Source organism: Grammomys surdaster, unplaced genomic scaffold (assembly GCF_004785775.1).
Source record: "Grammomys surdaster isolate TR1022 unplaced genomic scaffold, NIH_TR_1.0 269, whole genome shotgun sequence".
In the NCBI taxonomy this organism is placed as follows: Eukaryota; Metazoa; Chordata; class Mammalia; order Rodentia; family Muridae; genus Grammomys; species Grammomys surdaster.
This window is the reverse complement of record NW_021604710.1, coordinates 129,332-155,190: the sequence shown is the minus strand read 5'-3', so window position 1 is coordinate 155,190 and position 25,859 is coordinate 129,332. Positions and strand designations below refer to the sequence as shown.

The 25,859-nt window shown below is 39.4% G+C and overlaps 3 gene segments (V, D, J or C); all 3 read right to left on the bottom strand.

Moving 5' to 3' along the window:
• LOC114628506 overlaps nt 1-25,859 on the bottom strand; it is a 392,361-nt gene that overhangs the window by 303,595 nt on the left and 62,907 nt on the right.
• On the bottom strand, nt 12,956-16,921 carry LOC114628514. The segment is given in 2 exon segments: nt 12,956-13,922; nt 14,020-16,050. Coding segments are annotated over 2 exon segments (474 nt in total).
• Nucleotides 18,899-22,442, bottom strand: LOC114628513. The segment is given in 2 exon segments: nt 18,899-20,070; nt 21,950-22,442. Coding segments are annotated over 2 exon segments (555 nt in total).

The following is a 25,859-nucleotide window of genomic DNA, read 5'->3' as shown; positions in this document are numbered from 1 at the left end:
TGACAAAGAGACGATGGACGGCCACACAACCGGATTTTGTGGATAAATAGATGGGTTGATAGGAAGTGAAAGAAAATGAACAAACATTGCGAACAGTTAGACTCAGTAACAAAGGACAGAATGCCGGGAGGGTCTGAGAGTGCAGGTGTGTGCATAACCCCAGCCACTGCTGTTTTCCAAGAACTCCCAACAGTTCAGACCAATTTCTCTTACTATCTTAGAGTATCAGAAAGGAGTTAGTAAATGTACAGAGACAAACATAAAAAGGTATCATCAGGGGTTACATGGGGGCCATGGACTGCTTTAGAAGTTCTTAACAAGGGAAGAACTTGGCATTTTAACATGCCAGGGAAGCATTTTAATAGACAAAGGCAGACAGATAAAATGTATCCAACAGTCTCTGAGCTATCTGGATCAAACCTGAAATAGTTTTGGGCTGTGCCAGAGACATCAGAAAGTTGCAGCACCCTGTGAAAAGTAGTACTCTGTTTGAGAGGAGATTTGGATTGAGTGTGGTGTTGCACACCCCAAAGTTTGGTAGGTATGGGCTGGAGGACCAAGACTTCATGGGAACTCAAATATGTTCTTTTAAAAAGTCTGTACCTCCTTCTAGGTTATCCATTTTGTGTATTTCTTTGAAAACAAAACATTGTTAAAAATGAGTTAAGATTAATAATAATAATAATAATAATAGATTTAATTATTATTAATGCATTTTCATACAATCAAGAGTAAAATAATTGCTCCAAACAAACAAATATATACTGTGGAAAATTTGTTCCTTAGAAAGTTCTAGTACAAAGGCATAGAAGCACAATATAAAGATGTCCCTGAGGATAGCATCCTAAACATTTAGATGCTCCAGCTGCAGTGGGAAAGCCTGTTGCGTGTTACTCACAGATAACTTCCATCTGTACTACTGGATTTTAGATGGATTTCCTGATTGCAAATTTAACAGAACAGGTATCTCCAGATTCTGATGACTGAGTCTGTGAAAAATCACTTTCAGTTAGGGGTTTTTGAATTGTTACTGAAAAAATACTTGGGAGTCCCTGGGATATTATTTTCAACCACGTGCAGTCCTTATGTTTCAAGAAAGAATTTGTGATCTACGGTTATATGCAGCAAGGCCTGTGTCTAAAAACCAACTCTGTCCATGGGGTATAAGAAGTAGTCACAGGTCTCTGCTGAAAGCTGGCTTGAAGAAAACCATCAGCTTTGTGCACAGCAGGGGTGTATCTGTGCATTGCTGTGGCTAAGCTGCTGGCACAGAGATAAGTGGCTGAGTCGCCCTGCTTTGCAGACTGGATCTTGAGAGTGGAGTCTTTTCCTTTAGGCCTCACAGCAGAAAAACGTTCTGTGGGCAACTGTGAATTATCTATAACAGCCTCATCCCGAAAGTAGACTAGAAGCTGAGGCCACTGGTCTCTGAGCTGCTGATACCAGTAAAGGGTATCGTGTCCAGAAATAGGGTCGCACCGAAAGGAAACAGCCTGCTTTTCCTGTATGATTGCATATCTGGGAGACTGGGTGACTCCAGCTTCAGACAATACTGTGGGAAAAAAAAGATAGTGTTTCAAAATGGGAACCATTGAAACAATTCCCCAGAGAAATGCAAAATGGAGACTGTTTTTCTAAAAACTTACCTGTGTCAAGGAGACAGAACACTGCCCAGCCAAGAAGCCTGGTGCCCATGGCAGATTGAGGGCAGAGAAGGGCTCACTACAGCAAGGTCTTGACAGCTGCATTACTTGTTACCACATGACACTTCCCACAGTGACTTTACTGTCCCTTCAGAGAATCATTTTTAGCACAGTGACTGAGTGTAAATGGTTCAGCATATGCACAGACTGCGTGTGAGTTCATCCAGTGTCCTCACACACAGCTCGGGCTTTAGAGGACACAATTTTCCACAACTTGATGCCATTCTTCTAAGGATCTGATTGGTCTTTCCTCCTTGAATATCACAAAGGCAACTGGAAGACAGCATTATTGGGTGGTGACCTCTTTATCTTTCTTGTCATTTTCCTTCACTTTGGGGATTTCTCTTTCATCAGGTTCTGGCACAGTGTGTTCCAGGCTGGTCAAAGTTCATCATAATAAATAAAATGAGATTTTCTTGAAATTCCACAGGGAGTGGTAAGCTTCTACTGATGGCTGCATTTTTATATCTTTATTAATTTTCAATTTTCTTATGTGAGTATTCTATTTCCACACCTACATCATTTCCACACCTCCCTATATTCCCTGCCATCTTTCTTCCAAGTCCTTCTTGATTCATGACATCTTTAATTATTATGGTAGCACACACATACACACACAAGCTGCATGCTGATGAGAGAGAGATTAACCTCTCAATAAATTACTGAATCCCAAATTGTTGGTCCTAAACACATATACATAGGACAGCTGTATGCTATAAGTTACCAGCTCCCTCCCCACCAAGGTATTGTTTTTTATCACTCTAAGTATAAAGCAGAATTACTGCAAATCTGTGCTTGAAGCACTATCTACTGTTGTTTTTTACTTTTAACAATTTATTTTATTTTATTTTATTTTCTGTACATCAGTGAGTTAACTACATATATATCTGTGTGAGGATGCTGGATCCCCTGGAACAGGAGTTACAGTTTTAGCTGCCATGTTGGTGCTGAGACTTGAATCCAGGTCCTCTGGAAGAGCAGCCAGTGCTCGACTACTGAGCCATCTCTCCAGCCCCCATGTAATACCTCGTGTTAAATAAGTAGAGTGATGATAGGCCCACACCCTATAAGATGAATATAGTGCCAGCCTCCGGGAAAGTCACCTGTGCATATGTTTACGGTCCCTTCCCATAAGAAAATCTAGTCTCAGACAAGAAAATGGAATGATGTTGCCTAAAATCTGAAGGAGTATATTTTTGCTTTTACCTACCCTAATCACAGTAAAACTATTAATAGTCTAAGGGCCACAATGATCTTTAAAACATATCTGACAATAAACAATATTCCCCCGAAGAAAACATACACATCTGCCATGAACACATAAGTAGATGCTTGACCTTATTGGTTCACAAGTAGTTCAAAGGGGCCCAGTAAGGTATTACTTCACACACAGAGAGCTGCAACAATAGTGATAAATGAATGTGTGAAAATATTTGAAAGACTGTAAAAAAATGGAACTCTTATACATTGATGTTTGGAATGTAAAATGGTAGAGCTCCCTTTAAAAAACTTTGACAGTTACTGAAAATATCAAACAGAATTATTGCATGACTCTGCGATCTCCTGTACACTCCAAGGAAAACAAAACAACAACAAAAATTAACCAAAAAACTGAAGACTAGGAAGAAACAAAAGAATTAAAGTTCAATGTCAGTTGAGTATTATTAATAATAACTGAGAGATGGAAGCAACTTGAAAATCCATAAAGTAATGGGAGTTAGAAAATGTACAGTTTTAACACAATGATTGACTAAAGTAAGTCAAGTTGTGATACAAATTAAAAATGTGATACTTACGCTAAGTGAGAGAAATCAGACTCAAGGAGAAAGAAATACACCTCTAAACATACACTTCCTATAATAAACAAGATCATGGGCCAGAGGGGAGAATAGTTACTGCTTAATGGATTACAGATAAACACTTTTGGGGAAGCATGACAATGACTGTCCTACAACACGAAGGCTATGTGTAAAATGACTAAGTTACTGATACAAACACAGTGATGGAGTTCAGAAAGGGTAGTCCACTGTGTTACTTTCATTCCTGCTTCTTCTCAACTTGGGGATAAGCCAGAGCAGGAATTTTTTTCTTCTTGGATTTCCCTGGTAGAATAAATGCAAATTCTCCAAAAGAAACATGCGAGACCCTCCCTGCAAGTTCCCAAAGGAGAGAGGATTAAGCCACCACAGGAGGAGACACTGGAAAAGTCCATACTGTGCTCAGACAGATTTCTCAGCGTCTATCACCCATTCTTCCAAGGACATGTTCAGCTTTCCCCAAAATAATTTATTCTTCCCCAACTTGCCTTCATCAACTTACACCTCAGCCAGTGAAGAGGGAATAGAAGTTTCCAGATACCAGTATGTGTTAAGATTTCACTTTCTCTTCATTTTATGACCACAGACATGCAATTAGCTTGCATTGCATTTTGCCTGTTAGTCTATGAATTTATTTCACAGAGTCAAATCAGAGAGTAAACAAATATATCTTCCCATGCAACTGTAAAGGTAAATTTTTTATGTTACCATGTTTTAATTATGATACTCAAAAAGTAAAAACAAGATGAAGATTATGTCTAAATAACAAAAGAAAATGAAAATAAATATCAACAGCTGAATCCTCCATGGAGGTACTTAAAGGGAAAGAAAGAATGCAAGTAAGTCAGATGCATTGGTGACTAGTAGAAGTGGTATTTATCAGAAAGCATCCCATGAAGGGTTTCCTGGTGTGGCTGTAATTTTCTTCTATGGTATAAGACAGTCCTGGCAGTTCACCACTCCGTGCACATTCCGTATTGTAATTCTTTAGAAAATGTTCCTATCTGGTAAGCTGGAAATCAGGTCTCATCCTCACCACTTCGGCTGCTGAAGTACAGAGGCTGTAGCAGTACAAAAAAAAAATCAATGTTCTCTAAAATCTCCATTTACTCTTCTGTGACTTGAATACTTAGGTGGAATATTGTTCTATTTCCTGGGTTACATTTTTTGTTAATAATACTATTCTTTATCTTTTGGGGATAAGAATTATATTTAGGCATGCTGTGTTATATGACAATGCAAAATAGTGCTTATTTGGTTTAGATGTTAGATGTTTCCCAAAGATTCATATATTAAAGGTATGAGTGTTCATTCAGAGGAAGAGCTTCCAGAAATATGAAGTCTTTAATATCACCAATGGCTAATCCACAGACAGGTTTATATTAGAAAGAACGTTGAGTGAGTGATGGTGACAACTTCAGAAAAGCCAAGCCTAGAGGGAAGAAAATAACAGGTCCAATTAATCATAGACCAAAACCTTTGAAACACTAAGACAAAAATCCAAAATATGCTTTTTCCCTTTATTTTCTTAGCTCTGTCACAGTGCTAGAAAGGTGATCGTCATGCATATCGCCACGCTCAGTGCTGACTCAGCTTTATTATCCACTCTGTAAAATGCGAATTGCCACCCACTGAGCCAATGTTCTTATATGTTGTAACGAGAAAACCAGTTACATTTATCTATAAATTCCTCAAAACCTGGAAAAAGAGTAATATATCGTGGACTCTGCAGACAATCCCTTTAGCATTTTTTTTTTGTTTGTTTTGGTAGAGGAAACTAAAGACTGCAGAGGGAGTCTTCACCTGGATAGATGCTCTACACGATTATGCAATCTTAAGTGCTCAGACATAAAGAATAGACATGAAAGTAACACTAACCATACTTAGCAGGTTGCACTTACATATTTATTCACAGAATACACGTACACACACACACACACACATACACACACACACACATACACACACACGTTTGAAATTAATTTGAAAGAAGAGAAGAGCATGTTAGGGGCTGGAGGCAAAAGAAGGGTAATAAAAACAAGGTAGTGAAATTAAACTTTAGAAGGATAAAAGAAATTAAACCTTATATATATATATATATATATATATATATATATATATATGAAGAATAGATACAGAAACAAATGGGAAAGGAATGTCTAAAATACAGAAGAAACATCTGGAGAAAAATATATCCAGGATTGAAAACAGCACAATACAAATGAGGAAGTAACTGAGTGTGGACAAGTTTAGCTAGAAAGGAAAGAACCAAGGAATGCTGGGTAAAAGCTGATGATTCAGATGGGTGAAGAAAAATGGTAAAGGGACTTATTCACTATTGTCTTGAAGAACAAAGGGGCTACTGACTTATAGAGCTAAAGCATCCAGAGAAGAGCTTGTGCAAGTTTTTCAGTTGGATAGTAAAGTGATTGAAGTGGTCACTGAAGACCACAGGGTAGGAGACAACAGCTGTGAGATTATCAAGAGTGATCATGACCTTCAACTAAAGGTTCATTTCACTCTCTGAAAACAGAAGCAAGTTCTGGATATATAACAGGGATCCATAAAATAGCTGTCAGAATGACACTCAGTAACGCTGAGACTCATGCTGTGTGGTTCCTAGTTTGTCAGAGCTCAGCAACTCTTACAGAGGCAGAGACTTGCTGAGGCACACGGACAACTAGTTTTCCCTGTTTGCTTTATGTGCAGAGGGAAGGAAGCCACACATCGCTGTGTATCACTGCTGGCACAGAAGTATACAGCTGTCTGAGAGAGGGAAGCCGATTCCAGAATGAGAGAGAAGTTCTCTTGGCTTGCTCTGGAGGCCTTGTACCCATCGGTGACATCTCCTTTCTCAACGTTGTTGTCAACATTATATGAGTAATAGATCAGCCTCAGCCCATGCCCCATGTCCTGTCGATACCAGTACATGTAGTCATGGTTATTAGTCTGCTGACAGCTCAATGTCACCTGTCCTCCTGTTACTACCATCTTGTTTCTTGGGCTTTGGGTAACTGCAGCCTCCATGTGTTCTGTAATAAAGAAAGACAAAGCCTGATTATATCATCTTAGCAAAGAAAGTTAGGAATTCTAAGAAAAGGAAGCACACCAGTGGCCCGACCAGCACTCACTTGCACACAATAGACTAGAGACCACAAAGAAGAGCCTGGAGCCCATCTCAGGACCAAGGCAGGCTCTCGTATGTTCCAGCCCTGCTTAGGAAACTAGAGCTGGGGCTTCCAGTGACTTAGTGATGTCACTGACTATAACAAATGCTAGAGGTGCAGAGTTAAGACACGCCACCACTTCTCTACATAAGCAAGTCAATTTTCAACCATAGTCTCCTAGTTGCCTTTTCAACAATTTTAAAGTGAATATACAATAATTACCAACTCAGATAGAAAAGGGTTTGTATTTTGTTTTTTTTTTATTTCTAAATGCATGTGTTCTTTCTCTGATTTTAGCCAGCATATGATTTTATTCCTACTATGATTCCACTGCTTATTTTACATGGTTTCAATTTTTACTATTTCTGTAGTCTCAGCTGCAGCCTCACAACATGCTGAGTTCTATGAGATTTCATCTAGTTCTTTACTTTGTCTTAATATTTGAAAAAAAAACTTCAATGCTATCTATGGCTACAAAGACTGCTTGACACACAGAAAGCTCATAAAGAACCCTAGTTGAGGTCTTTATAATTTGAACAATTGTCTTAAGATCTCTCCAACCTCTTCAGGGATACAAGATCTAACTTCTAGGTTCAGCTTTCCATGTTTCTATATTGATAGGAATTCTCTATTTGTTTCAGGAGAGGCTGTGAATAGCAGACATAAATTTTGTCACTATGTTCTGTCAAGAAGAAACCCCTTCAGCAGTGTGAGAGAACTGTTTGCCAGGTGATATACAGATCTGGTACATCTAGGGTCCCGGGGAATTGTACTAAAATCATCCAAAGCTGTTAGATCACCCTTCTCATAACTTTGCTAATATGAACGCTTACCTCTACTCAAGGGCAGTAAAGGTTCTTTCCGAGGTGAAGCATAGCTCAGTTACTCCCTACACAGATAATATCTCACCATGAAGCCTCCTTTCTGTGGCTACACATCCTGGTGGGATCATGATGGAAATTTTTTATAACCCTTCCCTGGTGAGGAAGGACTCACAAGCAGAAGCAGAGACAAAGGAGGTCAGAAGAGTTCCCACATGAAGAAGATTGTAGTAGGATGGCAGTAGAGGCTGGGTGTACCTGAAAGGACATTGTGCTCCATACCTAAAGCTTGGCTGGTTTCCAGAGACCAAGAGCTGCCAACAAAGGAAGCCATTGTCCCTGGTTGAGTCAGGACAAGAAAGAAGCACTTAGATGTTTGGAGGGAACATAAAATTCCATGGCTCTTATGCTCATTTTAAACCAAAGCATGTTTTACCAGTTATGTTAATCTTCTGAACAATACTTTCATGTCATTAGAGAGAGTGTGATTTCTGTGACTACTTTTTAACTCCCTGTTCAATTGATTTTTTAATGGTTGACTAGCAAATTTTCTGTTGTTCAAAATGTACACAGCATCTTCAAACTGTGATAATACAAACACACACACACACACACACACACACACACACACACACACTAAGCTCAGCTAGTAAAGAGACAGTGAGTAGCTACATTTTTGACCAAAAGTAAAGAACACTATAGGAAGTCATATGTTGATTTAGAAGGGAAAGGGATGTAGGTTTTAATTTTAGTGTTGATAGTATTAAACATGAAATTTTGCAAAATTTCATGAGCTATTAATGCCTACCTATAAAGAAACACATAAAAATCCTCATCTGCAAACAGATACACTAATTTCTACCCTTGTTTTAAAACATGTAACTTATGCCTACACCCAAGCACAGAATAGAATTCCTACTACTGGATAAAAGCTGCAATGTGTTGGCAGAGATATGAGAACATCCGGAGACATTGGGGACAATCCCAGTGTTTAGGAGCACTAGTATGGGTTTATCTAGGCGATGGGGATTGTTACAGAACTAGGAGCATTTCTGGGCCTTGGATAAGACTCTGTGGCATCTCTCAACCTTTCTCTTATACATCGTCAACTGGGACAGGAAGATGAAGGCACAGAAAGCCAGTAGCTCTGTAGTCTGTGGTGAGCTGGTACAGAACTACACAGCAGAGTCCTCCAGCTCCAAGACACTCAGGTTAATCTCAGAGTAATAGTCATTTAATTGTTCGACCAAAAATCAACCAGGCATGTTTCCTCATCATAGTGAATGAGGAACTTTAGTTCCTGCTCCTGAGCCTGTTAGTACTAAACCACATTGCTATGTGCAGAGATGGGAATACATTTCAGAATGAATCTTTCTCCCTTTTCTTTGATTATGTGTCTTGAAGACTGGGCAACCCCAGAATTTGCTGAACCTATGGAGGAAGGAGACAGGGGTGAGCATGTAGAGAAAGAGTAGGTCTATGCAGCAGCAGCAGCAGTAAAGGAGCTCAGTAGCAGTCCTGCCAGCACTCAGGACTTACTTGTCCCCAGGAGAAAGACAGTAACCCAAGAAAGCAGGGTGGTGCCCCAGGCAGAATCAGGGAGGACAGTGTTACACATGCTTCTTCTCAGGATGCTGGTCCCCTTGGTGAGAGATCAGGAGTTAGTTCCTCCTCTCTCTCTTCCTTTCATCTTGTTATCTGTGATGTCAGGTTCTGAGGTCAGTGATCTTGTTCACTTCTATGGGCTTTCTGTACACTTGGACAGACTCTGTTGGCTGTGACCTTCCTGCTTTAGGTCTAGCCTGTTTAGTGGAAGGGGATATGGCTGTGCTGAATCAATAAAGCTGGGTATGGGGAAGTCCATTTCATGCTGTTCTCTGAGCCAGTTGCTTCCTTTTCTCCACCTAGCTTCAGAGGCTTTGGATTGCCTGTACTACAGATCAAATCTACAGTTCATGCTGCCTGTGCTGAGGCACAGTTAATGTGCACATATGACTAACCACCCCTGCTCTTCTCTGAGCCTCTTGAGCCAGCACTGTTTCTGGTTCTACAACTAATACCCTACTATGGCCCCAAACCAGAGCTCTACCTATATCCACCATCTAAAGAAACATCAGACACTCACTAGGTGGTTCATCAGTGCCCCCTAGTGACCAGTGTGGACTTACTGGACTGTACCCCTACAAGGTATGGTTGAGGCTAGAAGCTCTCAAAATCAGGCATCTGTGTTGAGCCAGATCACACCACAGAGTTGTCGCCAGGTACAGTTTGCCCATCAAATCTCAAATATTATTTGTCCCAGTGAGAGAGAGCTAAAGGAAACTCATTTAAGAAAGAAGAATTTCACAGTGCTGCAGGGAGACTAGTCACTAGGTATCAGATGCCTTTGGAAGGGGTGGACCTGGGCAAAACACTCTTTAGTCTAAGTGAATTTTTATGCTGCATAGACTGTGAATTCTGTCAATGGAGAAGTCTTCTAAGCACTTTGAAAAATAAACTAGTCTAAGGAAGAGAAAGCCTGGAAGGGTAGAATGTGGGAATTACTGTTTTAGATACCTAGCAAGTCTTAAGGAAGTATATATATTAAAATTTTAAGTGAATTAGGATTGCATTTTTGACTCTTTGCAGTTATACTCAGTTCACCTATACCTTTTTCTTATTTTCTCCACGTTCTCAAAATATCATTTCCAAATTCATTTATCCTTCTTTCTGGAGCCTCCAATATACTATTACATTCAGGGAATTTTCATCACAAACACTACAATTTCACTTCTGGAAGTTGGATTGGGATTACAGCATGTCCCCCTCATTTCAACAAACTGTTTAAGACATGTGCGGCAATTACACTGTTCAATGTCACTGCCAGTCAATTTATAAGAAATAGGTTGGTTTCTAGTGACTGATTTTTCTCCTAGTGACAAGTCCTATTTTCCTGTTTCTTTGAAATGCTGTAAAATTTTTATTAGATGCTGGACAGTATATTTTATGTTTTGGTGTTTCAGATCCCATGGTTTTCTTATTAATACATTTATAGGTTTATTCTGCAATGTGCTTAAGTCATTGAGAAATAGAAATCAGAGATATTCTTAGCATATAGTTGTTGCTCTTTTTAGGCTTTGGCAGAGACAGATACATAATTTAGAGGACTGGAGGATGACTCAACCATTAAAGACTGGACCCACATTCAAAAATGTAAGACATATAACTTAGACATGGACACAACATAAAAGTCCTTCAAATTACAAAAAGGTACAAAATATACTATTTTAATACAATGAAATATTAAAATAAGTAGAGTTTTTATACACATCAAAAATGTAACAATACACATACTATGTGAAAAATCAGACACAAAGAGAAAAAATATTATAATTCTAAATATAGACTTGCTAAAATAGGCAAGATCAGGGTCCTAATGAAGAAATAGTTAATGGCTTAATGAGGTACAGATGAACACTTTTCGGGAAATATACTGATGGTTGAACAACACAGTGAATATATGTAAAAGAATCACAAAGGTATACATATAAAACAGTAATCTAGTTTATAAAATGGCAGTTCAGTATGCTAATTTGGTTTTTATTTCTTTTGAAGAAAAGGTGCAAAAGCAAGTGTATAAAAAATTTCTTTCTATGGAAGCATAAAACTCTTCCCCTGGAAGAAAACACAGAGATACTCCAAAAGACACATGTAAAACTCTCCGTGGGAGTCCCACTGACCATGGAGGATTAAGCTGTGACACTGGATACCCATGCTATGCCCAAACAGATTTCTCACAGTCTAGCACCAGTCTCCTAAGGGCATATTCAGCTTTCCACCAAATAATGTATTCTTCCCCAGTTTGCCCATATTACCCTGCACTCTGCCTGTGAAAAGGAATGCAAATTTCAGGATACATGTAGGTGTTTAAATCTTTTTTTTCTTTCCTTTTGCTATCCCCCGGACATGTGATTACCTTGCCTAGGTTTTTGCCTGTTAGTCTGTGAATTTATTTCATAGACATAAGGCATAGAGTAAACAAATACACCTCATGCACAAGTGTCAAAATGAACTTTTTGTTATTGTCTATTTCATGACAATCATAAAAATTTAAAAAGGGACAAAGAAAGACTATCTTCAAAGTGACAAAAGAAGCTGAATCCTCCAGGGAGACACTTAAAGAAAAAGGATGCACTTAAATCAAATGTATTGGTCATGTACAGAAGTGATGTTTGTCATGAAGCATCCTGTGAAGGGAATTTTATTATGGCTGTAATTTTCGTTTATGGTAGAACACTGTTCCTGGCTGTCCAGAGTTCCACTACATTTTGTATTGTAATTCTTTAGAAACTGTTCCTGTTCGGTCATTTTGAATTCAGGTTTTATCACTTCAGCTATTGATGCTTTATTTGTTAGTAACAATTAAAAATTAATGTTCGTGGAAATTTCTATTTTCTCTTCTGTGACTTGACAATTTAGATGGAGCATTGCTGTATTTCCCGAGTTACCTTTTGTGTTAATAAGAGTATTCTTTATCCTTTTTGGATAAGAATTATATTTAGGGATGTTTTGCCATATTACAATGCAAACTAGAGCTTATTTGCTTTATATATTAAGTGTTCCCTAAAGATCCACATATTAAAAGTTTAGTTTCTACACAGTATTCAGATGAAGAGCTTCAAGAAAGATTAGATTATGAAGAATTTGATATCATCAATGGCTAACTTATCGATAGGTTTATGTTAGAAAGCACATTGAATCATGGAGGCAACTTCAGAAAAAGGAGACCACTGGAAGATGTAGTCTACTGTATACCTCTCTCTCTCTCTCTCTCTCTCTCTCTCTCTCTCTCTCTCTCTCTCTCCCTCTCTCTCCCTCCCAGCCTCCCTCTCTCCCTCTTCTCCCTCCTTCCCTCTCTCCCTCCCTCCCTCCCTCCTTCCCCCCTCCCTCCTTCCTCTCATGAGATAGGCAGCTCAGCTCTACCATGGTCTTCCTGCTAGGCTGTTCTGCCACATCCCAGGCCCAAAAACATACAGTCCAAATAATCATAGACCGAAATTTTGAAACACTGAGAAAAACACACCTTTTTGTTTTATTTTCCCAGTCCTGCCATGATTCCAGTGTAAAATCCAGAGTGAATGAGCAGCTTTCTGCTACTGTCTACCCAATTACTACCCAGAGTCAAGTCACTAACACATCTAACAAAAGTGTTTGATACTTTAATTTGTAAATTCAGCAAGTTATGAAATAGGAGTTAAATAACTTGATATCTGGGATGGTAAGCAATGTAGCAATTTTTTCTGAGATACAGGAATTACTCCTCCACAAAATGAGTCTCTTAGAAGGCTTTCCACACACAAGTGATCAGGCAAATATATATATATATGCAATACTAAACAGACACAGTTGGCTGCATTCATATACTTATTCAAACCATAAACACAAAAATTAAAATAATAACTAAAGAATAAGAGACCATGAATTTTAATGTGGGGGGCAGGTAAATAGAGGGAAAGGTAGGGCAAGAAACAATGTAACTAAACTAACATCTTAAAAAAGGATAAAGAAAAAAAATTCTCCCTGAATTATATTTGCTAGGGAAAATGAGTTCTAGAAATAAGAGGGAAAGGTATATCTTTAGTACACAAGAATTGTCCTAGGAAAAATATCTCAAGGTCAGAACAGCACAACACATGTGAGTAAGTACTGACTGCAGATAAATTTAGGTGGAATGAACCAGGGAAGAGTGAAAGCTGGTGATACAGATGACTGATGGCATAGGACCTTATGACCATTTGTTCTAATAAAAAAAAAAAAAGGAGCTACTGACCTATAGATTTAATAGAGCCAGGAAAGAGATCATGTAATTGACCCCCTAGCAGGGGTTGAAGAGCTCACTGAAGGCCACTGGTATAGATAAGGTGGTTAGGATGTCACTCTCTGAAACAAAAATTCCAAAGAGGAGACAAGCTCCTATGAAACAGTGTTAGAGTGGCCTCCAGCCAAGCTGAGATCTATGTTGTAAGGTTCCTAGTTTGTCAGAGTTCGGTGACTCTGAGGCAGGCACTTCCTAGACACACAGGCACTTTGTTCTCCTAAGTTCCTTTCTGTGCAGAGAGGAGGAAGTCATGCGTCACTGTGTATCACTGCTGGCACAGAAGTACACAGATGTCTGAGAGGGGGAAGCCAACTTCAGAATGAGGGAGAAGTCTTCTTGTCTTGTTCTGGAGGCATTGTATCCATCAGGGATATCTCCTTTTTCAAAGGTGCCAGCACCATATGAGTAATAGATCAGCCTCAGACCATGCCCCACATCTTGCCGATACCAGTACATGTTGCTGTGGCTATTAGTCTGGTGACAGCTCAATGTCACAGTTTTTCCTGTTACTGTCACCTTGTTTCTTGGGCTTTGGGTGACTGCAGCCTCCATGTGTTCTGTAATAAAGAAAGATAAAACCTAATGATGTCATCTTAGCAAAAAGACTTCGGAATTCTGGAGAAGGAACACACCAGTGACCTGACCAGCACTCACTTGCACACAGGAGACTAGAGACCATGAAGAAGAACCTGGAGCCCATCTCAGGACCAAGACAGGCTCTGGTATATTCGAGGCCTGTATGAGAAATTAACGCTTGGGCTTCCGGTGACTTAGTGATGTCACAGTCTCCAACAAATGTTTGAGCTGCACATTTAACACACCTCATCTCTCTTTACACAAACACGCCTACTACCGATTATAATCTCATAGTTGAATTATACAACAATATTTGTAGTATATGCACACAAGGCATCATCTCAGAACAGAAAGAATTTATGCCTTGTTTTGTATTTATACTTGCATGGACTCTTTCTCTGATTTTAGTCAACATATTAGGCTTATTCCTAATAGGATACAATTCCTTATATTTTTCATGTTCCTTACCCTTTCGTTTTTGTTACTTCTGTGATCTCAATTGCACACTCACAACATGTTCCGTGCATGCTATGAGGTATCAAATAATTCTTCACATTGCCTAATTACCTGAAGAAAACTTTCAGTGCTATCCATAGCTACAAAGAATGCTTAACACCCAGAAAGCTTACAAACCACCAAGGCTGAGGTCATTACCGTTTGAACATTTGTTTTAAGCTCTCTCCAACCTATTCAAGAATGCTAGCTGTACATTGTAAGTTCAACCTTCAATCTACCTTTAGTGATAGAAATTCTCCGTTTCTTTCAGGTAATGCTGTGGCTGTTGGACCTGAGACTTTGCCACTGTACTCTCTGTCAATAGAAAACCCCTTTTCTAGTGTGAGTGAGCTGTCTTCCAGGTAATGTATAGGTCTGATGCCTATAGAGTTCCAGGGAGTTGTACCAAAATCATTCAAAGTTTTCATGTCACCTTTCTCGTAACTTTGCTAACATGAACACTTACCTCTATTCAATGTCAGTAAAGATTCCTTCCTAGATAAAGCATCTTTCAGTTACTCCCTACACAGATAATATCTCAGTATGAAGCCTTCTTTCTGTGGCCACACATCCTGGTGGGATTTTGATGGAAACTTTTTCTATAACCTTGTACAGTGAGGAAGGACTCAAAAGCAGAAGCAAAGACAAATGGGGGTGTTGAGCACAGCATCCATATGAAGAAACAGTAAACTGGATCTGACCTTCCTAGAAAGGACATTGCCTTCCATGCCCAAAGCTTGACTGGTTCCCAGATACCAAGAGCCACCAAAAGGGAGGTCATTAATCATGACAGAGAAGTCGAAGAAAAAGGCACTTTCTATTTAAGACTTAGATGTGTGTTGTAAAAAACACTAAATTTTATAGCTCATAGGATCATTTCAAAATAAGGTATGATCTACCAGTAATGTTAGTCTTCGGAACAATACTTTGGTTTCATTGAGATAATGAAATTGGTGTAAATATCCCCTTTTTATTCCTTTTCAATTGATTGTTTATTAGCAACCTTTCTTTGTTGACAATGTAAATCTCACCTTGAAACTATGAAAAAACCAAACATTATCTGGCTTAATATTATACTTCTATAATCTATCATGCCCCCACACCTATATACACTGAGCTCAGCTGATCTTAGAATATAAGAAAACAGTGAGCTGCTATATTTTCTTTCACAGAAAGTGAGTAACACCAAGAAAATTCAGAACTTTGACTTAGATGTATTTTTCAATCTTAGTGTTTATGTTCTTAAACAAAAAATACTGGGAATTTTCATAAGCTACTGATTCCTATTGAAGTGGTATATGTAAATCCCCACTGAGAAAATGGATATGTTAATGTCTACACTTGCCTTAAAACATGTGGCCTCTGGCCATAATCCATGAAAAGCAAAGTTTCTTACCATTGTCTAGGGGCTGGAAGGTATTAGCAGAGAGAGAGAGAGACAGAGAGAGAGAGAGAGAGAGAGAGAGAGAGAGAGAGAGAGAGAGATCTGAGAATATGAGAATAGCTGGAGGTCCTGGTTCCAGCCCAGTGTTTAAGAACAGTTTGTGTGTGCTCAGCTAGGCAGTCAGAGGATTAGTAACAAGCTAGAAGTCCTTTCTGTTCCTTGGCTGTGGTTTTGTGGCATCACCCAACCCATCTCAAGTATATCCCCAGCTGGAACAGAAAGATTAAGTTACAGAAAGCCAGTAGCTCTGTAAGGCTGTGGAGAGAGCTGGCACAGAAGTACACAGCAGAGTCCTCCAGCTCCAAGGCACTCATGTTCATCTCAGAGTGATAGTCACTGAACTGCTGGACTGAGAATCTGCTGGGCAGGTTTCCTTTCTCTCTCTCCATTTTTTCATAATGCTGAATGAGAAACTTTAATCCTTGCCCCAGAGTCTGTTGGTACCAGACCACACTGGCATATCCAGAGATGGGAATACATTTCAGAATGGAACTTCCTCCCTTTTCTTTGATTATGTGTCTTGGAGACTGGACAACCCCAGAATTTGCTGAACCTGTGGAGGAAGGAGACAGGGCTGAGCATCTAGAGAAAGAGTAGGCCTATGCAGCAGCAGCAGCAGCAGCAGCAGCAGCCTTAGCAGCAGCAGCAGCAGCAGCAGCAGCCTTAGCAGCCTTAGCAGCAGCAGCAGCATTCAAGGAGCACAGGAGCAGTACTTCCAGAACTCAGGACTTACTTGATCCCAGGAGAAAGACAGCAACCCAAGAGAGCAGGGTAGTGCTCCAGATAGATTCAGGAAGGACAGTGTTACACATCCTTCTTCTCAGGATACTAATCTCTTTGGGGAGAGAGCAGGAGTCAGCTCCTCCTTTCTCTTTCCTCCTTTCATCTTATTGCCTGTGATGTCAGGTTCTGAGGTCAGTGATGATGACCTCAGTTGACATGGTTACTCCCATAGGTTCTCTGTACTCTCGCACCCAGTCTCAGCCCTTTCCCTTTTAAGCTCAGCCTGCTCAGTGGAAGGGGAGATGGCTATGTTGAATAAATAGGGCTGTGTGTGGGGAAGTCCCCTTCATGCTTTTCTCTGAGCCAGTTGCTTTCTTCTTTTCTCCTAGCTTCAGAGGGTTTTGGATTGCCAAGGCTACAGTTCAAGTCTACAATTCTCACTCCCTGTGGTGATGCACAGTGTGTGGGCATAGATGATTGACCACACCTCCCAGCCCGATGCCTCCTAAGCCAGTGCTGTTTCTGATTTCATAGCTAATACCTTTCTGTGGGTAGCATATCAAAGCTCTGGATCCATCTTGTTTATCACTGCCCACAGCTCACACAGTGGAACAGCAGTGCCCCCTAATGACCAGCTGTGCAGTCACTGGCATGTATCTCTACTGACTATGATAGAGGTGGGAGCTCTCAAAATAAGGCATCTTGGGTAGTTCAGAAAACTTCCCAGAGTTTGCAGTACCTATTTACACACCCAAATATCAAATTTTGCCTGTGGTCATGAGAACAATTTGAAATGACCATCATTTTTCAAAGATAAGCAGACAAAACCCCAAGAAAACACAACAGAAAAAAAAAATCTGTCATTTCAGTGTTACCGGGAAATGTACATTTAATCCATTTGTCCATTAGCCCTTGTAAGGAGCTGGACCTGGGAAATATAGTCTTAAGTCAAAGGAAAGATCTAGAAGGTCTGATGGTGGATGTGGTCAATGGAGAAGACTAAACAGTTGGAAAACTAATCTAGTCTAAAAAAGTAAAACCTGAGAATGTAGAAGTTTGGAATTTTTGTTATAAGCAGGTAGCTAGCCTTTGAAGAAATTTAAATATTAGAATTTTATATTGCAATTTTCAATTGAATATTTGACCATTTGGGTTTCCTCAGCTCACATCTTGTCCTCATTCTCTCTGTGATTCCGCTTGAGCATCATCTTTAAATTCATTAATCCATCCTCTGGAGCATCAGTCTGCTGAGACTTCCAGTGAACTAGTTCTCATCACAGACACTGCAGTTTCCACTCTGGAAGCTGGACTTGGACCTTTGCATGTCTCCTTCATTTCTACAAACACATTGAGATATACGCTTCAGTCACACTGTTTAATGTCATAGTCAGCTCATTTCGCAGAAACAGGTTGCTTTCTAGTGATTAGTCTTTCTCCCAGTATGAGTCTTATTTTCTTCTGCCTTTGCAGAGCTGTGATCTTTTGGTAGATGTGAAAATGATTTATGTCACTGGACAAATGCAGTTAAAAGATCTATCTATCTATCTATCATCTATCTATTATCTACCATTTATCAATCAATCATCTATTAGCCATATATATATATATATATATATATATATATATATATATATCCTTTCCTTACTCCTCTTTCTTCTTGTCAGGCATGAGATGGGCAAGTCAGGTCTGCCACATTTTTCCTGCCAGTATTCTGGCACACCACAGGGCTAAAACAACTAGTCCATATATGCGTAGATCAAAAAGTTTGAAACACTGAGGCAAAAATTAAAATACACCTTCTTCATTTATATTCTTAAATATGTCATGATACCAGAAAGGGAACTATCACATAAATCTCCAAACTCCATGCTGACTCTGTTTTACTGTTCATTATGTAAAATGCAGTGAGACTTGAGGAGGAGTTTTCTAATTATCACCAACTAGCACAAGTTAGTCACACATTATAGCATGAGAATATGATATCTTTATTTGTAAATTCACTAAGATATAGAAAAAGAATGATATCTATCTTGAAATCTGGCATGGCAATTCTACCAGCTTTTTTTTAGGTGGGGCAATTAACGACTACTGAAAGAAGGTCTACTAGTCATCCCCAAGATGAATCCCCTACATAGTTGCCCAATCACAAGTGGGCAGCCCTAAAAATATACATACAATTAACACTAAAGAGAGTTTGTAGATTGCATTTATTTATTTATTTATTTATTTATTCATTCACATAACACATACAAAAATCAAACCAATAATAAGAATAATTTTTTAAAAAGGCATGGATATAAAAGGGGAACAAAACATGTGGAAGGATAGAAATAATGTTATTAAATTGACATCTTAGGAAGGTAAAAGAAAAGTAATTAAACCTGGAATATATTTTCCCTGGGAGAAGAGCTCTAGAAACAAGAGGGAAAGGTATGTCTTCTATGCAGAAGAAATGTCCTTGGAAAAAAAATCTCCAGAATAGAAAATACCACAACATATATGAAAAAGTACATGTATGTAGATAAAGTTAGCTGATGATGAAAACATCAGGGGATGCTGGGTAAAGGTTGATGACACCAATGAGCAAAGAAAAATGACATGCAATGTTATGGGTTCTTGCTGTATATAAAAATAGAGGCTACTGACCTATAGAGTACACACGGGCTAGAAAGAGATCATATAAGTGACTAAGTGGACAGTAAAATGGTTGAGGAACTAACTGAAGGCCATCAGGACTGAAATGATGGCTCTCAGGTTATCTAAACCATCCTCAGGAACTTCAATTAAAGATTCATGTTCAGCCAGATGTGATTGCACAAGCCTTTAAATACAACACACTAGAGAGAGAGGTAGACAGATCTCTATGACTTTCAGGCCAGCTTGGTCTACAGTACTAGTTCCAGGACAGCCAGAACTGTTATAAAGAAAAATACTGTCTTCTTAAAAAATCATCTTTGACTTTAAAAACAGAGACAAGAAGTGGACATAAGAAAACCTTCAGTGAAAAGGTGTTAGAATGGCCTTTGGGCAGCTAGAAACCCATCCTGTAAGAGTCCTAGCTTGTCAGAGCTCAGTGACTCTTACGGAGGCAGGGACTTCCATAGGCACACAGGCAACATTTTTTTTCCTAATTTCCTTTCTGTGTGGAGGACAGGAAGCCACACACCACTGTGTATCACTGCTGGCACAGAAGTACACAGATGTCTGAGAGGGGGAAGCCAACTTCAGAATGAGGGAGAAGTCTTCTTGTCTTGTTCTGGAGGCATTGTATCCATCAGGGATATCTCCTTTGTCAAAGGTGCCAGCACCATATGAGTAATAGATCAGCCTCAGACCATGCGCCACGTCTTGCCGATACCAGTACATGTAGTTGTGGCTATTAGTCTGGTGACAGCTCAATGTCACAGTTTTTCCTGTTACTGTCACCTTGTTTCTTGGGCTTTGGGTGACTGCAGCCTCCATGTGTTCTGTAATAAAAAAAGAAAAATCCTGATGATGTCATCTTAGCAAAAAAACTTCAGAATTCTGGAGAAGGAACACACCAGTGGCCTGACCAGCACTCACTTGCACAAAAGAAAGCCTGGAGCCCATCTCAGGACCAAGGCAGGCTCTCGTATGTTCCAGCCCTGTTTGGGAAACTAGAGTTGGGGCTTCCAGTGACTTAGTGATGTCATTGTCTTCCACAAATGTTTGAACAGAACAGTTAACAAACCACACCCCTTCTCTATAGAAACAATTCTACTCTTAATTATCATCTCATAGTTGAACTGTCCGTTAATATTTGTAGTGCAAACACACAAATTATCAGCTCAGAACAGAAAGAATTTATGGTTTGTACTGTATTTATACTTGTATGTACTCTTTCTCTGATTTTAGTCAATACATTAAGCTTATTTTATTCCTAATAGGATACAATTCCTTATTTTATGTTGTTTTAAATTTTGGTACTTATGTAATCTCAGCTTCATCATCACAAAATGCTGCATTCTGTGTGATTTGTTCTGATTCTTCACTTTGCCTAAATACTTGTATAAAAGTGTTAGTCCAGTCTATGGCTATAAGAACTATTTGACATCTGGAAAGCTTACAAAGCATCAAGGGTTGAGTTCATTACAGTGTAAACAATTGCTTTAAGACCTCTTACACCAATCATCGCCACATCTGTATACTAGGCTCAGCCTTCATTTTATCCTCATTCATAGAAATGTTCCCTTTGTTTCAGGTGAGCCATTGGATAGTCAGCCCAAGCCTTTGTTCTTTTGTTCTCAAGAAGAAATCCCCACTAGTAATGTAAGTGAGTGGTTTACCTAGTAATGTGCCCATCTGGTCTGTGTAGTGTCCCAGGGAATTTAGTCATAATTATCCAAAAGCTCTAGTGTCACTTTTGTCATAACATTGTTAATATGTAATACTTAACCTTTATTCAAGGGTAGTACAGGTTCCTTTCTAGGTAAAGTATATCACAGTTACTCTCTACACAGATAATATCTCAGTATCAAGCCTCCTTTCTGTGTCCATTAAACCAATTGGGATTTTGATGAAAACTTTATATAACCCTGCCCTGGTAATGAAGGACTCACACTCAGAAGCAGAGATAAAAGGGGTCAGCAGAGCTCCCTTATGAGGAAGCTGACAAGAGGATCTGACCATCATAGAGAGGCTTTCATTGGACATAAAATCATCTGTATAAATACCTCCTTTTTTTTATACCTTTTAAATTTACAGTTTGATTGTTGAGGAGCAAATTTCCTTTTGTTGAAAATGTAAGCCTTAACTTGACTTTCAAGATAAACTTCTGGGCCATGGCAAAGCCTTCATGGCATTGCCCAACCCCTCTCTAGTACATCAGCAGCTGGGACAGGAAGATTACATTACAGAAAGCCAGTAGCTCTGTAAGGCTGTGGAGAGCGCTGGCACAGAAGTACACAGCAGACTCCTCCAGCTCCAAGGCACTCATGTTCATCTCAGAGTGATAGTCACTGAACTGCTGGACTGAGAATCTGCTGGGCAGGTTTCCTTTCTCTCCTACCCCTTTGTCATAATGCTGAATGAGGAACTTTAGTTCCTGCCCCTTAGTCTGTTGGTACCAGGACACACTGATATGTCCAGAGATGGGAATACATTTCAGAAGGGACCTTCCTCCCTTTTCTTTGATTATGTGTCTTGGAGACTGGACAACCCCAGAATTTGTTGAACCTGTGGAGGAAGGAGACATGACTGAGCATCTGGAGAAAGAGTAGGTCTATGCAGCAGCAGCAGCAGCAGCAGCAGCAGCACCAGCACCAGCAGCAGCAGCAGCAGCAGCAAAGGAGCTCAGGAGCAGACCTGCCAGCACTCAGGACTTACTTATTCCCAGGAGAAAGACAGCAACCCAAGAGAGCAGGATGGTGTTCCATGCAGAGTCAGGGAAGGCAGTGTTACACATCCTTCTTCTCAGGATGCTGGTCCTTAGTGAGAAATCAAGAGGCAGCTCCTCCTCTCTCTTTCCTCCTTTCATCTCATTGCCTGTGATGTCAGGTTCTGAGGTCAGTGATCTTGCTGACTCCCACAGGCTCTCTATACTCTTGGGTATACACTGCTGACTGTGCCCTTCTGCCTCTAGGCTCAGCCTACTTAGTGGAAGGAGAGATGGCTGTGCTGAATAAATAGGGCTGAATGTGGTGAAGTCCCCTTCAGGCTTTTGTCTGAGGTAGTTGCTTTTTTTCCCTCCTCCTAGCTTTAGATGGTTTTAGATTGTCAACACTACTCCTGCCTGTGCTGATACACAGTGGGTTTGCAAATATGATCGTCCATCCCTGCTCTGTTCTGTGGATCCTGAGCCAGCACTACATCTGGTTCCACAGCTAATACCCTTCTGTGGGCTTCAAACCAGAGCTCTCTCTGAATTCACTTTCTGAAGAAATACCAGCAGCTTTCTCAGTGAATCTACAGTGCCCCCTAGTGACCAGCTTTGCTGTGACTGGACTGTACCTGTACAGGCTGAGAGGGAGAGGATGGACACTCTACAAATCAAGCATCAGCGGTGGTTCAGAAAACATCACAGTGTTGTTGACTGTACCATGTACTTGCCAAAGTCTCAAATCTTGCCTGTGGTCGTTAAATTGATAATTACGTATCAGCTGCTCTGGGAAGTGGCTGGACCTGGTAAATACAGGCTTTATTCAAAGCAAATACCCAGAAAGCCAGATGGTAGATGCTGTCAGTGAAGAAGCCTCTGAGCATTTGGAAAAATAAACCAGTCTAAAAAAGAAAGAAAGCTGAGAAGGTAGAATTTTGGAATTGTTGCCGCAGACAGCTGACTACCCTTTGAGGAAATTTAAATGTTAAAACCTTATGTTGCAATCCCTGACAGCATATTTGACTATTTGTGTATCTTCACCTCACTTACACCTTATTCACATTTTCTCTATGTTTCCTTTTCAACATAATCTTCAAATTCATTAATCCTTCCTTCTGGATCATCCATTTTACTGTTACTTACAGTGAGCTATTTCTCATCACAGACCCTGCAATTTCTACTCTGGAAGTTTGATTTGGATCTTTGCATGTCTTCCTCATTTCTACAAACAGGTTGTGGTATGCGCTACAGTTACAAAGTTTAATGTCATAGTAAACTGATTCGTCAGAAACAAGTTGGTTTCTAGTGATTAATTTTCTTTTAGTGATGAGTCCTATGTACTTCCTTCTTTGCAAAGCTATATATTTTTTGTTTGAGGATATAGGATACTATGTTTTTCTTATTAATACATTCATAGATTTATTATGCAATGTGTCTTATGTTACTGAGAAACAAAATTCAGAGAAAATTTTAGCAGACAGTCATTGCTCTTTGTAGGCTTTGGGAAGATAAATATAAAACATAGATATAGTCACAACTTTTTTTTTTTTTTTTTTTTTGGTTTTTCGAGACAAGGTTTCTCTGTATAGCCCTGGCTGTCCTGGAACTCACTCTGTAGACCAGGCTGGCCTCGAACTCAGAAATCCGCCTGCCTCTGCCTCCCAAGTGCTGGGATTAAAGGCGTGCGCCACCAACGCCCGGCGATATAGTCACAACTTAAAAGTCCATAAAGTGTTTATGAGGTAGAAAAGTGCACAGCTTTAAGACAATGAGGTATTGAGATAAATCTAGTTCTTATACACATTATAATATAAGACATATTATGTAAAGTGAAAGAAATCAGGAATAAAGAGAAAAAATACTGCAATTCTAACATACACTTCCTAAAATAGACCAGATGGAGGTTTTGTGGGAAGAATAGTTGCTATTTAGAGTATAAAGATGAAAACTTCTTGGGAAAACCATGGTGGTGATGGTTCTACCATACATAAACATGTGTACAATACCATGGGACTATAGATATAGAAACAGAGATGGAGTTTGGAAAATGAATGTTCAGTATTCTGCTTGGTTTCTGCTTCTTCTGAACTAAAAATGCTTGGGGAAATTCAAGTGCAGAAAAAAATCTTTCTTTCAGCTCTCCCAGGGAGACTAAGCACTGAATCTCCAAAAGAAACATGAAATTTTTTTTTCCTGGAAGTCTCACCAACCAGGAATGATTAGTTGCCTCGTGTGAGGAGACACCAGAAGCTTACCAGATAGACTACTCAATGTCTATCTCTCATTTTCCAACAGTTTCTCCCAAACAATTTGTTCTTCTCTAAGTTGCCTTCATCATTTTATACCTCAGCCTGTGAACAGGAAATAGAAGTTTCTAGATAAGAGTATCAGTTTGAAAATTCATTTTACTTTCATTTCACATTCCCAGGCTTGGCACTAACTTGCATAGCATTTTGACTATTAATCTGTGAATTTATGTTAAGGCTTAATGAAGAGAATAAACAAATATACACTTCCTGTAACCATCAATGTACAGATATTTAGTTACTATTTCATTACAATCCTTAAGTAGTAAAAGAGAGAAATAGATGATTTTCAAAATGAGAAAAGTGAATAAATGTGAGTGTTAATAACTGAATCCTCCAAGGGTGCTTGAAGAAAGAGAAGTCAAGTAATTAAGGTAGATTGGTATCTAAGAGAAGTGCTATTTGTCGGGAAATGTACTATGACGGGTTTCCTGGTGTGGCTGTAATTTTCTTCGGTGGTATAACACAGCTCACGGCAGTCCACAGCTCCACAGCCTTCTGTGCTGTAACTCTTTAGAAAATGTTCCTATCTGTGAGTTGAAAGTCAAATCTCATCACTCCAGCTGCTGATACTTTATTTCTAAGCAAATATGAACACAGTTCATGCTAGCATGAAACACTTACCTCTATTCAGTAGCACTTAACATAAATACTCTTCCTTGACTTGACAATTTTGGAAGAGTATCACTGTGTTTATTGGGTAATCTTTATTAATTAAAAAAAACAATGAAATTATTACTAATGATATTCTGCTATACTCATAGATTAGAGACATCTGGTCATCAGAGAGACTTCCTCCAGCAGCAGGAGAAAGTGGGTGCAGATATTATGTGGAGAGAAAGTCTGTTCTGAGTGGTTCACTCAGGTCCCTGCCCTTGGAGATTGGGGAGCCCTGTGGAAGAGAGGAAAGGAATACTGTAGGAGTCAAAGTGGATGGAGGACACCAGGAAAATATCATTCACCAAATCAATTCAGCATAGTCCTTTCCTATTGTGTTGCCTTGTCCAACCCCAATATGAGAGCTTTTTTCTTGCTTTTATTTTTGTTTTAATTATTCTCTCATATAATATATACAGTATCCCCTTTCTCTAGTCCTTGTTTTGTCCTGTTTGGCTGTAGTTTATTGGATGCCAGCTTTTATTCTGAAGAGAAAACAGAGGGTGAGCAGATTTGGGGGAGAAAAGATGTGAGGGGAGATAGGAGAAGTGGAGAGATGGAAAACTGGTTGGGATATACTGTATGAGGAAAGAATCCATTTATCCATTTTCAATTAACAAAAGAAATAAAGTATTCTTTTTCCATTTTGGATAATTGGACAAAGTTTGCTGTATTACAAAGCAAAATAGTACTTATTTGGTTTAGATGAGAAGCATTTCCCAAAGATACGTATATCGAAGGTATAGTTGTTTACACTGTGTTCAGAGGAAAACTGAGAAATATGAGACCTTCACAATGGCTAATCTATGGAGAGGTTTGTATTACAGGGGACACTGAGTGATAGAAACAGCTGCTGAAGGCAGGGCTTCCTAGGAGGAGTTAGGTCAACAGAAGCATACAGTTAAAGGTCTCTCTCTCTCTCTCTCTCTCTCTCTCTCTCTCTCTCTCTCTCTCT